This window comes from Nuphar pumila, chromosome 5, assembly GCF_984573655.1.
Source record: "Nuphar pumila chromosome 5, dmNupPumi1.hap1.1, whole genome shotgun sequence".
Classification (NCBI taxonomy): Eukaryota; Viridiplantae; Streptophyta; class Magnoliopsida; order Nymphaeales; family Nymphaeaceae; genus Nuphar; species Nuphar pumila.
The window spans coordinates 4,023,266-4,039,799 of NC_143253.1; the positions used below are offsets into that span (position 1 = coordinate 4,023,266).

The 16,534-nt window shown below is 38.2% G+C and overlaps 1 protein-coding gene across 2 annotated transcripts in view; it reads right to left on the minus strand.

The window, feature by feature from the left end:
• Positions 1 to 5,504: 5,504 nt before the first annotated feature.
• LOC149836525 (nuclear pore complex protein NUP93A-like) overlaps positions 5,505 to 16,534 on the minus strand; it is a 52,681-nt gene continuing 41,651 nt past the window's right edge. For both annotated transcript variants that reach the window (XM_090005410.1, XM_090005409.1), the window contains 3 exons: positions 16,261 to 16,442; positions 6,962 to 7,253; positions 5,505 to 6,550 (listed from right to left, as the gene is read on the minus strand). In XM_090005410.1, the coding sequence (XP_089861536.1) occupies positions 6,473 to 6,550; positions 6,962 to 7,253; positions 16,261 to 16,442 (552 nt within the window). In that variant the 3' untranslated portion in view covers positions 5,505 to 6,472. The remainder of the gene's footprint in view (positions 6,551 to 6,961; positions 7,254 to 16,260; positions 16,443 to 16,534) is intronic.

A 16,534-nucleotide genomic window follows, 5' to 3' on the forward strand; every position in this document is an offset into this window, starting at 1 on the left:
TGGCCTAGGGATGAAAAACCTATATTTTGAGTGTATTCTTATCAATGGTACAACTATCGATGTACATTCTCTAAATATTATTCTTCTTCAATACTAACAATGCAGAGACAACACGTGAGCTATGACTTTTTCTAACATATCCATTTTCTAACAACTCTTCTACTTGACTTTTTAACTCCTCACACTCAGTAGGACTCATCCTATAATGAGGTAAATGGGGTAAAGACGTTCCTGAATGCAAATTTATATGATGTTTGACATCTCTAAGGGATGGTGGCCTTGGTAAAAGTTTTCAGGAAAAACATCTTTGAATTTTTTCAACAATGGTGAGACTCTAGGGTCTACTGGCTGAAACTAAGACTCACTCAAAGTGAGGTCTACTGCCAAAAGAAAATAATAGGTCTGGGTATGAGCTAAGGCTTACTTCAATTCATCCCTAGCTATCAATGCAGTAGACAATTTAAACTTAGGTGCAACAAGCTTAGATGCACTAGGTTTAAATGTAATAGGGTTGGGTTTGGGTGTGGATGATATAGATAACAATACTAATGGTGGCAAATCCCTAGAAGGTAACAAAGTGATTTTTCTAACTTCAAATGAAAATGAGTACGTGTTTGTCCTACCATTATGAACAACCGACCTATCGAACTACCAAGGTCTCCCTAAAATAAGGTGACTAGCATTAATAGGAAGGACATCACACCAAACCTGATCAAAGTAGGAGTTTTCTACAAAAAACTTCACTAGACACTGACTATCCATATTAACATCTACACCCTTTTGCAAACATGATATCTGGTAGGGTCTAGGATGCTTCTTAGTGTTTAACTTTAACTTGGGCATTGCCTCTACTGAAATGACATTCTTGCAACACCCATAATTAATGATAAACCTACATATCTTACCATTTATGGTGCACACAAACTAAAAAATATGGTGCTTAAGCCACCTATAGCCTAGGTCCTACCTAGGGGCTAAGCAAATCTTCTTAAAGATGAGAGCCTCTCCTCTATCAGGTAGTAATTGATCATCTACTTCTTCATCAATAGCATTTATCTCTTCATCATAGTGAAGCTCTAGCTTAGGGTCAAAACTAGGTTATTCTTCCTCACACACTTCCTCTATGAATAAGGCCTTGCTCTTACACTCGGTAGACTTGTGTCCTATCTTTCCACAAGTATAGCACTTAATGGGTTGCTAGAACTGGACGATGCAACTTGAGATGACCCTTGAGTACCCTGACTTGGGTTCCTAGATCAGGAACTCACATGTGAGGGTCTATAAGGAGGGACAAACTTGCTAGCTTGTGCATTAAGTGCATGACTAGCGGTCTTCATAGTTTGACTTACTCTACCTATGGTCTTCCTTTAAGAGGATCTCTCCCATTGCTTAGCTCATTTATGAGCTTCATACAAGGTCAAACACTTTACAAAGTTTAGCATGTCCTGCAATGGGTAGTTCAAACCTCCTATGTACTTAGACACTAATTGTTTTTTGCTCTCTAATATCATTCCTACCAACTAGGTCATGAAACAACTTAGTATACTGATCAACTAACTTTGTAGTCTGCTTGAGGTTTTAGTACCTCTGGTACAACTTTCTATGACAGTTATGGAAAAAGAACTGAGTATGAAGTTTATATTTTATATGCTCTCACATGATTATGGGGCTTCTACCCCGATGGACTCGGGTCTGCTTAAGCTACCTCCACGACTAGGCCTACCCTCTTGTGTTCAAGGACCTCCTTAAACTCTAACATATCCTTAATCTTGCCCAACCAATCTAAGAATTCCTCAAAAATGCTAGAACCATAAAACTCTGTGATTTCAAACTTGATTTCGGCTTCCCAATTGGTTTTTCTAGGCGCATCATGGGATCTACTCAAATGGGTTCAAGTAGGGATATCAAACTCATTGTCATAATCAAACCGACTATGGTCTTGAGATTTGTGTGATCCTTGAAAATGGTTCCTATTGCCCTGCTAAAAGTGCCTAATTTGCTCTTGGTCATGCTAATTGTCTTGGTTCAACTCATGAACCAAACGAATCTCTAGCATCGTCCATCGTTGTTCACAGGTCTTTAATCCTCATGCCTATGATCCCTAGCATCATTGGCATCATCAAAACCACTTCGATCATGACCACCCTATCGCCAAGCCATAGCAAACTATGTGTAAGATCGATGTGTAGGACACCTACCCTACGCTCTGATACCAATAATGGTGCAACCGATTACGGTCGTCAGTTCGTGAACTCATATATAGAGAGACGGATTCTCAAGTTCTGAAATTCAACATGCTATAACAATATATTTTGGATAAGTATACATAGGCATAAAACTTTCAAAAATTTGCATCTTTCAAATTAAGCAACACAATTACCAAAACAGACATCTATTAAAACCTATCTCTATGCACGAAATGCGGTCAGCCTTAACAGGGTTCGGGGTTCGGAAATCAGATTTAGTCACTTAAGCAAGACCTAAACAAGTTTGTATTCAACTAATAGAAAACTGATTTAACATGCAATGGATTGACACCAATTGCTATTTGATGCAACCAAACGAAAAAAATTCAACATGCGAAAAACTCGACTCTAAATATGAAAATAGATCAGAACTTAATCATATGCAAAAGATTATGATTTAATCACTCAATCAACGTTGGCACTATGGAATTTGAATTCAAGAACAATAACAACGATTTGGATTTTAGTCAAACCAATTTTTTTAATACAAAGCTAAAATTGATTTCATCAAGTTTTCAACATAAACTTCATCAAACCATGTTCAATCAAATCTCAGGTCTCTTTCTCCACCCAGATCAGTAAATAAATTCCAGCCAACACGTTGCAACAAACAAACAAGATGCTAATAAAAAAATATTTTAGTTTGACGATTAAGAATGATGCAACATTTAAAAAGAAATCTAGTTCAACACATTCATAAATTTTGATTGAAGCAAATCAACACCAAGCTCAACTTCACGATAGTTTAGTCTACTCCAAGGAGACTTTGGGTCAGCTCTAAGGTATATGATACACACAACAACTTCAAGATGATGTTTTGAACTGATGTTGAGAAGAAACGGCAACAACTCCAAGATGTCTCAATGGATTGATGAACAATGACAAAACACAAAAGAAGAAGCTGTGAAGGAGTCATCCTCCATTCACTCGGCTTCGACCTCCACACACTAGATTCAGCTACAAATTGACACGACAACTCTACAACACCACCAACTGACACCAAATAAAGAAAATGTGGGAGAAGGGTGGACAACCTCTTCTTTTTCAACCCCACGATTCCAACTTGATCATAGGTTCACTCTCAAGATTCATACTTCCATGTTCATTCTTTCAGAATGTTTTATAAAGTTTAGAAAATAGCAAAAGGCTTCTCCATACATTTGTGGGGTTGTTTTTAAAGGGAAGAAGGTAGATCTTGCTCCTATTATGGGAGGCCACCTCCCATGAGGCTCAATAGGAAGCAAGGAGAATACTTTTGTCTTACTCTCCTCCTTCCTAAGCCAATGGAGACATTCTAACAATATAAAGGGTAGCTCATTTGAGAGGTCACCTTATTTTTTGGCCATTAGAAAACTAGTGAGGTAGTCAAAAAAAGCCACCCCCAATTGGGCCAAAGAGCAAGATCCACTTGTGAGGTGGATTGGATCTTCTAAAAACAAAATTAAAATGGATCAAGGTCTAAATCCATCACTAAAAAAATTGAAACTTTATCCAAAATACCCTATATTGTGCAAAATGAATCCTAACGCATACTAAAACTATTTGAATCCATAGAATCCAACTCATACTAAAAAAATATAAAATTTATTTTTGTAATTCAAAAAATTCTCACATTTGAAACTAAATTATATAAATAAATTTATGAGATATTTATGACAAAAAATCTCAAAAAAAGAAGTAAAAGACAAAAATACACTTGTACCCCAATTTGGCCCGAATGGGTTATTTTGAATTTGGGTGCATAAAGGTATGTCTCCTAGAGTGGGTCTTCAATGGTGGATCATCCTCCAACCCCTAGCATGTATTGGAATGATCAGATGTGGTGCATCATTATCTCTCTTTTTCAAGCCATATATTTACTTCATTCAGTGAGCAAACTTTTTATCTAATCATGCATTATAACATATCTTCAGCCAGTGGCGTAGGGGGGGGGGGGGGGGGGGGGGAACAGGGGCGTAGGAAAAAAAACTGATTTGATTGTGGGGGGTTCGGGGGCAGCACCCTCGAAATTCTTTTTTTTTTTAGATAAAATAAAAAATGGCTACAATTATTAATAAAAATCTATTTCATATGGACAAATCAAACTATTTGCTGCAGTCAGGGCTGGGCTAGGACTGGGCTTTTACAAAAAAAAAACTGTTTCGGGAGGCAGGCCCAGTCCTGCCCCCCCCCCCCCCCCCAGCTCCGCCTATGTCTTCAGCTTCCCACGAGAATTAGTGGGGCCTTGTTAGTCCAGAGGATATCTTTTTGCCATGAGTGATAAAATAGGAGAGAGAGAGAGAGAGAGAGACTAAATGGTTTTTGCATCAACGATTGAGGAATAAAAGAACAAATATCTTAAATAAATAAATAAATTACAAAAGTACAGTTCAAAAAGCCAAATCTTTAATGCTATAAAAATCCTAAAAGCATTCTCACGAAGCGCCAGCCCTCCGGAGTGGCTATTGTGCAGTATGGAAATTTTAATAATACGTTCATACCATCATAAAGCATATAAGCCAACCTTCCAAAATTGCTGGTCTGGACAATAACTGCGACCAGCAAAAGTTATTGCCAAGAAAATGCATTCAGATGTCGCCATTTTCTTTTAGGTCACTCGTGTCCCTGGAAAGTGGCCCGAGGCCCTTGTCATCATCTCTGGACTACGGGCTATCAATGGATCGGATTCAGTTGGATCCAATTTTGACTCGTTATCCATTTTTTCCTAGCATGATTTGCATTAAATAAACAGGAGCTGATGAGACAACAGGCCACAACCAGAACGTGATTGTCTAGTGTTCAGAGTCCAGAATACATGGGAGAGCGCTCATCGAATCTGGAGACATTCAATCAGAACCAGATCCAAGTACAAGTACTGGATCCACATCCAGTTAAAGATTCTAAAGCCCTGGCTCTTGCCTGCTCAAATCGCGTATCAAATCAAGTACTTTCTCCCTATTAAAAAAAACAAAACCTTGTTATCAAATCAATGCCAAAAACTCGTTATCAAATCAATGCCAAAAACTCCTGTTATCAAGAAAATCCCCCCAAGGAAAAAATCTCACAATATTTTGAAAATTTTGGTTCCTCTTAAGAAAACCCCAAGGAAAACATTGTTGTATAACATAATACATAGCAAATAAATACAAGTGTAAACAAAAATAAAAACATTTAATTCAAAATGCCATAAAATCCACCGAGGTGGTATCCCATATGGTAAGCAAGCACATCCAATGTTCTATGAAAGGCTCTTGGGCGTCTTCCACGCCCCCACATGCCTTGACCACTAACCAGAGTTCAAATCTCCATTTTCTTAATTGCCAAACCAAATGATGCATTCCAGTGGAATCCACGTCAGGAAAACATTTCAGGAAAAAAAATCTAAGATCACTCGTGCGGATGAAACAAATGACAATCTGCATGCGATATACATCACATATCCGAAGTATGCATGTGCACGTTTTCAACAACCCCACAAGGCAAAACAGATTTCACCGGATTGGAGCCACCAAAAGTTGAGACTCAACAGCAGTTTCTTAGAGCAGTAATATGGTGACCAACAAGTAGGACCCAGAAACCAAGTCCTCCCAGTCATGCTGCTGCTTATACTAAATCAATAGTATTCCTGGAATCAACAGAAAAGATGGAGAAGAGACCAATCACGACTGACATGATGGCAAAGAGAAGTGTGAGACCTTTGCCCTTCAAAACCTGCCAGGTGATCATTTTCCTTTCGAAGAAACAGTGTGTTTGGCAAGTGGTGCAAAGCGCAAAGCCAATCATGCAAGCACCGCTAGGGAAATAAGACCTGTCTACCCATGATCAGCAGCCAATAAACTTGTCTCACCACCAGAAAAAAAAAACATTCAGACACTTCACAATAATTCCTGGATTCTGTGACTTTTGAAGCAGAAGATTACAAATCAAGCAAATTCTATGATCACGGAAAAGGACTAACCCTGCATCCTGACATCAATTGCTTACTGAGCAGTAAACACCACAACATGGCCAAGTATGAAAAGCCTTACCCAAGATAGCATTAGGCGGCAGTTCTACAAGCACCAGCTTTTGCAAGTCCGCAACAGTACGACCTAATCTGCTCTCTCGAAACAAAATTTTCAGAGCCAAATCGGAAAATAGACTACAGATGGCCTAATGAAAAGGGGTGCTGCAAGCAAATCAAACAGAAAATACATCCATAGACAATCCATGAATCATACTTTCAGCTCCTAAATCATCCCTTCCTTTCATAAGCTTCGTGCCACCTTCTCATATAAATCCTGAGGCCAATTCTGGGTCATATGGTTTGCCACAAAGTTCGCAATCTGGAATATATGAGCAGAAAGATAAATCACATTGGTCAGTTGATTCCAAAGCATTAAAGAATTCACATGGCAATACATCATAATAAGAAATATGAAACTTCTAGCGAAAACAAGTAAAATGACATAACAATCCTGTCAGAGGATTTCAAGAACTTAGATGGCTATGCTTGGCAAAGGAGTTCCTCAAATTTATTTTCGTTTATATCCTGCCTATATAAAATCTCTAAAAACTCCACAGTTCATGACAACTATCAAACATGCAAAGGCCCATAAGCATATGTCAAACAATTTAAGGGTTTCAACATATCATACAAGGGACTATTACAAAGTTGAATTTCATAAAGCACACAAGTGCATAACAGTAAGAACCCAGGACCAGGATAATTCATGAAAGCAAATGTAAAGCATTACCTTAGCCTTCAAAGCACGAAGCATACCATCTGTATCTGACACATTGTCCAGACAAGTGAGGGCTACCTTTAATAAATCAGGCACACATGCTTCAACAAAAGGAGATAAATTTTGAAATACATCAGTTGTAGTATATGGAACTCGCGGATCTAATGGAAGAAATTGAAGCTTCGCAATCTCCCTAAGAGCATCTGAATGATGACCATTTCTAGCTAATTTATGAATAAATAATATTGCTTCCAACTGCCGTAATACCAACTGCTGCTCGGAAATATGGTCCCTTTCCTGGATGCTACATTTGTAATCAAGACGTAAATTAGACCTGATAACAAAGCTTAAGGCCAAAACACTTCACAAATAATTATTGAATATATTATTCATCAAGACATGCTTGGCAAGCACACAAATCTTCCAGAACAATTATTTGAATGTTTTATCCACGGAACCATGTATAACAAAAACACAAATTCCAAAGGTAGGACCATCAATTGGACAAATGAAAAGACATATTTAAGCAATTTGAGAACAGACAAAAAGACGACTAACAGAAAACGGCTTGTACCCAAAGCATATGAAGAGCAAAAGATTAGCGTGGATAAGGGAAAAGAATACCTTGAAAAGAACCACTTATATTGAATTTCTGTGTTATAAACACATCCTTCAAATAAACAGATTATGACTCTGAATTAGCCCATCATTTTAAGTTAGTGGTCAATCTTGCACAACAGAACTGGTTACAATTGTTGATTCCAAAAAGGACACTACTTTCCACAAAAGGATTTAACTTCATTGATATTGCAGTTGATATTACATACTCATGTTAAGTGGTTACTATCACTTGAGTTTGTGTGCATGTGTGTATAGGGCTTAACTTTGGTACCCTTGGGGGGTACCATATTCTCTAGTAGTCTCTTACATTTTCTAATGTCAGTATTGAATGTTACATAAATCTAACCAGTGAGATGTGATCTCCATAGACTTTTTTAGCATATAACATGCACCAATAAAAAGATTTTTATGAATAGATGAAGTTTTTAAAAGAATCTAAAAACCAACAGCCCACAATGACCACAATTCTTGTGGAAAATAGAACAATTTTTACATATAAACAATTAGATCCAAAGTATGTTTCTTACTAAAATAAAATAATGGAAAACACATCTACATAGTCTGATTGACTAAATAAAACCTGCAATCATAATTTTCTACTAAAGAGTCCAGTAGATATAGAATATTTTATTCCTAGAGACTGTGTCACATGGATATGGATGTGGGAATGGAACATGATGCAGATACACTTGGTACGATATAGCAGTTATAAAAAATTATGATATAGGTGTGAAAGTACTTCAACAAGATACTATGATCAAGACTTCAATATTCTTGATAAAGAATGGCACACATGCACAATAAGAACACTTGTGCATAAAAGCACAAATTCACAAATGCACAAAAAGCATAAAAATAAATACAACAACTACGCCTTCATCCCAAAACAATTGGGGTCGGCGATATGAAGCAACAAAGAAAATCATTCTGGGTATTCCACATGAATCCTTCTCCTCCAATCATTTCTATCCAATGCCATGTCCTCGGTGAGGTTCAAAGCATTCATATCCTTTCCTATCATCTTCATCCAAGTCTTCCTAGGCCTACCCCGACCTCTTTTAACTAACATATTTTTCCATTTCTCCATCCTTCTAACTGGAGCATCATTAGGCATTCGCCGAATATGCCCAAACCACCGTAAATGATTCTCTCTCATCTTATTTTCAATGGGTGCAACACCTACCTTCTTACGTATCTCCTCGTTCCGAATCTTATCTTTTATTGTATTTCCACACATCCATCTAAGCATATGCATCTCAGCTACACTCATTTTTTGAATATGATGTCTCTTGACAGCCCAACATTCCGTACCATATAGTAAAGCGGGCCTAATAGTCGTCCTATAAAACTTTCGCTTCAACCGCAATGGCATTCTACGATCGCACAACACTCCAGTTGCACTTTTCCATTTCATCTACCCAACATTTATCCTATGATTTACATCTCCATCAATTTCTCCATACTTTTGAATGATAGATCCCAAATATTTGAAACAATCATCCACCGGTATTTCTTGCTCACCAAGCTTCACTACACTCCTATCACTACTTCGTTGCTTACTAAACTGACATTCCATATATTCTGTCTTACTCTTACTCAACTTAAAATCTCTTGTTTCCAATGTATGTCTCCATAATTCTAAATTAGCATTAACCTCAGCTCTAGACTCATCAATCAAAACAATATCATCAGCAAACAACATACACCACGGCACATTTTCTTGAATTGATCTCGTAAGCTCATCCATCACTATAGCAAATAGGAAAGGGCTTAAAGCAGATCCTTGATGTAACCCAACCGTTATAGGAAAATTGGTTGTCACCCCTCCGCAAGTGCGGACATTGGTTACTACTCCTTTATACATATCCTTAATTATACTAATGTACTTGAGAGAAACACCTTTCCTCATCATTGTCCACCAGAGAACGTCCCTAGGTACTCTATCGTATGCCTTCTCCAAATCAATAAAAACCATATGCAAATCTTTGTTCCTCTCTCTATTTCTCTCAATAAGTTGTCTAAGAAGATGTATAGCTTCCATAGTTGATCTTCCAGGCATAAAACCAAATTGATTCTTTGATATCATGACAATCTTCCTCAACCTAGACTCAATCACCCTCTCCCAAAGTTTCATAGTATGACTCATGAGTTTTATAACACGATAGTTTGTGCAATCTTGTATATCACCATTATTCTTATATAGAGGCACCAAAGCACTTTTCCTCCACTCATTAGGCATCTTATTTGTCAGTCAAATCTTGTTAAAAAGATTTGTCAACCATTCTAAACCTTTCCCTCCCAAGCATTTCAATGCCTCGATAAGTATACCATCTGGGCCAACTGCCCTTCTTGATTTCATTTTCTTTAAAGTCTCTGCAATTTCTTTCTTTTGAATCTTGCACATGAAGTCACGATTCATCTCATGAAAAGGAATAGACAAGTTTCCAAGATCCTGAGCATGACTTCCATTAAATAGCTTATCAAAATAATCTTTCCATCTCTCCTTAATTTCCTCATCTTTGACTAAAACCCTTTGTGTTTTATCTTTGATACATCTAACCATACCAAGATCCCTCGATTTCCTATCTCTCATCTTAGCAAGCCTATAAATATCCTTCTCACCCTCTTTGGTATCCAACTTGTCATAAACCTCCTTATATACCTTATCCCTCGCGTTTCAAACTACTTTTTTTCTCAAAATTCTCATTATCACGACTCTTAGATTTCTATAACACTCTCTTTTAACCTTAATATCTAATTTGACATCCTCGTTCCACCATGATGTATTCTTACCTAACGGTGCACCGCCTTTAGACTCACCCAATACCTCCTTAACCACCTTTCTCATGCCACCCGCTATCTTATTCCACATTGATTCTGAAATCTCCTCGAGACACCAATCAGCTTCCTTAACTACTTGCTCTACAAACATTCTTTGTTTAGCTCCTTTCAGTGCCCACCACTTAATTCTATGATCTATCCTATGTCTATCCCTTTTGCGGCATAAAAAGCATAAAAATAAATAATCAAACTTTATTAGGAACTTGGGCTTTGACCCAAAGCCAAGAAAAAATGAGGGGAATGCCCCTTTTTATAGAGGAATGGATGCCTTGGAGGGGCTCCACTTCTAGTCGTTGCAGCCCCTCCAATGGTCATAAATGTGACCGTTGGAAGGGGCCCAACGACTAGATGGTGGGCCCTTCCAACGTGTACACCACCTTTTACAAAAAGAAAGAAGAGAAAAATAAAAGAAAAAGAAAAGAAATAAAAGAAAAGTAATTACAAACATGGGTATACATTATTAAAAACAAATCCGATGTCTTCAATATTTTTAAAGAGTTTCATGTTCTTATTCAAAATCAATTTCAACACAATATAGCTATATTTAGATCCGATAATGGAGGAGAATACATTTCTAGAGATTTTCAAAATTACTTTAAATTAAATAGAATTTTACATCAACGTTTTTGTCCTAAAACTCCGCAACAAAATGGTCTTGCAGAAAGAAAACATAGACATTTAATTGAAACCACAAGAACAATTCTTGTCTCTAAAAATGTTCCTAAAATTTTTGGGCTGAAGCTCTTCTTACCGCAACATATCTTATCAATCGTATGCCCACTTCTCCATTAAAGAATGTATCACCTTTTGAAAAATTGTTCAAAATTACTCTCGTTTTTAATAGACTAAGAATCTATGGATGTAAATGTTTTGTGCTTGTTCAAGGACAAGACAAATTATCACCAAAGGCTCTTGAATGTGTATTTATTAGCTATGGTGAAAATCAAAAAAGGTTATAGATGTTATGATCTTCAAAACAATAAACTCTATGTGTCAAGAAATGTAAACTTTCTTGAGGATCAAAATGGTTTTGATATTCACACATCTAAAGAAGACATTGATTATTCCTTCCTATTTGATTTAGCTCCTACAATTGAGTCCTTAGATACAACTATTTGTGATAATACTTGTGATGGGACTTCACGTCATAATGACATACCTCAACATGATGAGGTTTTTCAAAATGAAAACCCTAATGATTTAAATGTACATACCCGGCGGTTAGGAAATGAACATCAACCGGCCCTTGAAAATTATTCTCAAAACTTAGAAGAACCTATTCATGACAACCAACCTAGAAGGTCTTCTCGTAGTAGTAGGTCACCACAAAAATTTGTATCTTATGAATCCTTTTCACCCAATTATATAACTTGCCTAATGATGATACATTCGTATCATGAGCCTACTTCTTATAAAGAAGCTAAGGATCATCCTCATTGGATTGAAGCAATGGGAATTGAATTAGAGGCTCTTAACAAAGCCCAAACTTAGAGCATTATTCGTCAACCATTAGAAAAAAAGGTTATTGGGTGTAGATGGGTATATAAAGTCAAAACCAAATGTGATGGAACCCTTGAAAGATACAAAGCTCGTTTGGTTGCAAAAGGTTACGCCCAAGAATATGGGATAGATTATGAAGAGACCTTTGCTCCAGTTGCTAGAATGACTAGTGTACGAACGTTAATTGCCTTAGCCTCTATTAAACATTGGTCGATTTATCAACTTGATGTTAAAAATGTCTTTTTAAATGAAACTTTATGTGAAGAAGTCCTTATGGATCCTCCGCCAGATCTTGAAATTGGTAAATGAAATATTTTAAAATTAAACAAAGCTCTCTATGGTCTCAAACAAGCACCAAAAAGCTTGATATGATCCTTTTAGCAAAGTAGTTCTTTATAATAGGTTTTCTTCTTGTTATACCGATATTGCTTTGTTTGTTAAACTTCTAATGAAAAGATAACAATTTTGTTTCTTTATGTTGATGACATGATTGTCATAGGTAATGACAAAAAAGGTATTGATCTTATTAAAAATATTTTGAAAGAAAATTTTGATATGTCTGACCTTGGTTTTCTAAGATATTTTTTAGGTATTGAAGTTGCATATTCCCCTAAAAGGTATGTCCTCTCCCAAATGAAGCTTGCCTCCGATATCAGTGCCCGGTCTGGGCTCATGGATAACAAAAAAGTGGAGACTCCAGAAATGATCAACGCCAAGATGAGAGCCAGCGATGGCACTCCTTTAGAAGATCTCACGCCTTATCGTCACTTGATTGGGTCACTAACATATTTATCTATCACCGGGCCGGATATTTCTCATGCAGTTCATAGTGCAAGACAATTCCAGACTGCTCCTACCATTCACATGGTTGCAATCATGAGAATAATCAGATATTTGAAAAACACCATAACTAAAGGATTATTCTTATCTTCTTCTTCACCTCTTACTTTACTTAGTTATACTGACTCTGATTGGGGTGGTAACCCCGATGATCGTATTTCCACCACAGGTTATTGTGTGTGTTTTGGAGTCACTTATTTCATGAAGGTGTAAGAAGCAGCAGAAAGTATCCCTCTCTTTTACAGAGGCAGAATATCGTGTGATGGCCACAACCACCACTGAGATAGTATGGTTAAGAAGTTTGCTTAAAGATATGGGCGTTTCATTCTCAACTCCTTCGAAGTTGTGCTGCGACAACAAGAGTTCTATCTACATTGCCTGCAATCACACCTTCCATGAACGAACCAAGCACATTGAGATGGACTGCCATTATGTTCGTGATGAGTTCCTCTGAGGCACTATTCACTTGCCATATGTTCCTACCGAATACCAGTTGGCGGACTTCTTCACCAAAGCTTTGCCATCACCTCGCTTTTACTTTCTTCTCAGCAAACTCTCGGTGATCTCCCCGTGTGTTTGAGGGGGGGTGTTAAAATATATATATATATATATATATATATATATATATATATATATATATATATATATATATATCTCCTTTGTAATACCCACTAGGGGTAAAATAGTCATTTTACCCACTTCACGCCATGTACATTTTTCCCCTTTCTTTTTTCCTTTTCTCTTTTCTTTTCCTTTTCTCTTTTCTTTTCCTTTTCCTTTTCTTTTTCCTTTTTCCTTAGAAATGCCCCCCTTGAGGGACGTTGGAGCCTCCAACGGTCACATTTGTGACCGTTGAAAGGGCTCCAATGTCCCTTAGGAGCCCTTCCAAGGGTCCTCTTCTTGTGCCTATAAATAAAGGGGTTCACCCCCATTGTATGCATGCTTCTTTGAAGCCCTCTTGAGTGGAATATATTCTTTCACTTTATTTTATGTGTTTTTACCATGGTTGCCAGTTGAGGAAGCGGGAAGCGAGGCACTTTCAAAATTTTAGGAAGCGGGAAGCGTGGGACCACTTAGGAGCAATTCAGAAATCATCTCGGAAGCGAACCGGAAGCGACCTAGGAAGCGAGGGGTAAGCCAAAAAAATTAAAAATAAAAAATACAAAAAAAATTGAAAAAAATGGGGGAAGCGCGCTTCCCATTTAAAAGTGGTGCTTCCCCGCACGTTTCGGAAGCGCAACGTTTCGCGCTTCCCCTTTTACTTAGGCACTTCCGGTAACTCTGGTTTTTACCACTTTTGTAGTTTGTTGTATTTTTGCCCAATTAGTGGCTACTTGTGTATGTGCGTGTTTTGCTCTTTGAGATATCGCTTCACTCATTTGGCACTTCATTACATATGTCCGTGCAGGTCATTGGGTTCGAGCAGTGCAAGGAGTTGTATCCGACGAACCCTGATTTTCAGCAGGTCTAGGAAGGGTGCCTCTCCTCTGCTAGCACAGCCAACCCACGTTTCAGTTTACATAATGGTTATCTCTTTCGAGGTAATAAGCTATGTGTGCATACATTCTCTCTTAGACTTCAATTGATTTCTGAGTTACATGAAGGGGGGCTAGCTAGGCATTTTGGACATGATAAGACGTTCGCACTGTTAGATGAACGATATTTTTGGCCCAAAATGTGCAAAGACATCAAGTTTGTTCAAAGTTGTTGAGTATGTCAAGTGTCAAAGGGTCGACGTCAGAATAGTGGTTTGTATACTTCGTTGGCCATCCTTGAGCGGCCTTGGGAACATGTTTTCATGGATTTTATTATGGGTCTTCCCAGAACCTCGCGTCGTTTTGATTCCATCTTAGTTGTGGCTGACCGATTTTCCAAAATGGCTATCTTTGTCCCGTTTAAGTGAACCATTGCCGCCTCATTAGTAGCATCATACTACTTCAAGGATGTGGCCCGCTTTCATGGATTACCTCACACGATCACCTCAGATCGTGACACTCGCTTCATGAGCCATTTTTTGGTAATCCTTATGGGCTTTATTGAAAACCAAGATCCAGTTCAGCAGTGCCTACCACCCATAAACAGATGGCCAAACCGAAGTTGTAAACCGTACATTATGCAACCTATTGAGGAGTCTAGTTGGTGAAATGTAAAAACTTGGGACCTAGTCTTGCCGCAAGCCGAGTTCGCTTACAATAGTTTCATCAACCGGTCTACAGGCAAGTCTCCTTTTCAAGTGGTTTATGGGCGGTCACCAACCCATGTAGTAGATCTAGCACCTGTGTCTAATCTCCCAGACGTGTTTGATGTCGTTGTGTACATGCGTGATATACATAGACAAGTCTGCGCCAAACTTGTTGAGAGTTACGAAGCTTACAAAGCTTTCGTGGACCAGGGTCGTCGAGATGTCTAGTTTCAAGTTGGTCAGTTAGTATGGGTTTACCTGTGTCCTGAGCATTTCCCATTAGGTACTTATGGTAAATTGAGTCCTAAGAAATACGGCTCTTTCAAGATCATCCGGCGATTGGGCTTAAATGCTTACCTCCTTGAACTGCTCGAAGATTGGCACGTTTCGTCTATCTTTAATGTGTCTGATCTATATGCTTACTGTGGAGACAACAAGTCGTCAGAGCTGACTTCTTCCCAGCCAGGGGAGAATGATGCAGAGCAGGACCAGATCGGGCATGTACCACGTGACCCAAGCACGGCCAGGGAACCCAACCCACAAGGGATGGGTGATCGGACCCAGAAGCTGAATCTGATAGTAGGTAAGGTGACCCGATGCAGAGACGTGACCCTGCACACCTACTCCAAACGAGGGAAGGCTCGGATCGTCCCAGATCCATCTGCAGAGTGAAGATGTCTCGGGTCCAGAACTGGACCTGAGACCCGGGTCCACTTACATCCTTAAATACCCTATTCTAGGGTTGCGTGTGGCAAACGTGGTTCAAATTTCAGCAGCCTTCTTTGATATTGCTTTTCTGCCGTTTTCCCTTTTGATTTCTTCATTTCGTTCATTGTTTTCTTCTGATTGTTTCATTTTATTGTTCGGTTGAAGTTTCATTGAAATAAAAACCAACACCGTCATTTCCGGTGATCTTTCTTCTTATTTCTGAACATCGCACGACCGTGAGGGTCGTGCCCTCATCTGCTGAAGCCAAGAACGTGAAAGTCGAATCACTCGCTGCATCATAGTGATATTATGCTTAGATGACAAACAATATCCCCTTCAACACTACACCAATTAGACATCCATTCCAGATCTACAAATATCAACAGCATTTATACTTAAAAGAAAATACAGAATAACTCAGCTATTAATTATCATGTTGAGAATATCAATTTAACTTTTGGGTTTACTTATATCAACTCCATTGTTTCCATATTTGTGTTACCAATAGTTACATTACTTACATCAACAAAGATATGATCCACCCTAGTTCCATATAGTAGGCAATACAAAAAACAAAAGAAAAAAAAAAGAGACAGAGAAGGGGAAATGGGTCAAATACCTGAACTCAGGCATGTACTTGTATGCCTCCAAAATATCATTACCAGCATGAATAAGACCTGCAGTACGGCTGTCACCATCCAATCTACCGCGAAACAAAGCACAAATAGCTTCAGAAAGGCACTTGTTTATTGTCTCCAATGCTGTCCCAAAAGCTCCAACCCTTTTTTGAATTTCCACAGACTGTAATAATTGAAAAGAAAGAATTACGACGTCCCTGAAAAAGAATCCCTATAGCCAACTAAAAAAAGGGCAGCAAACTCGAGATACTAAAA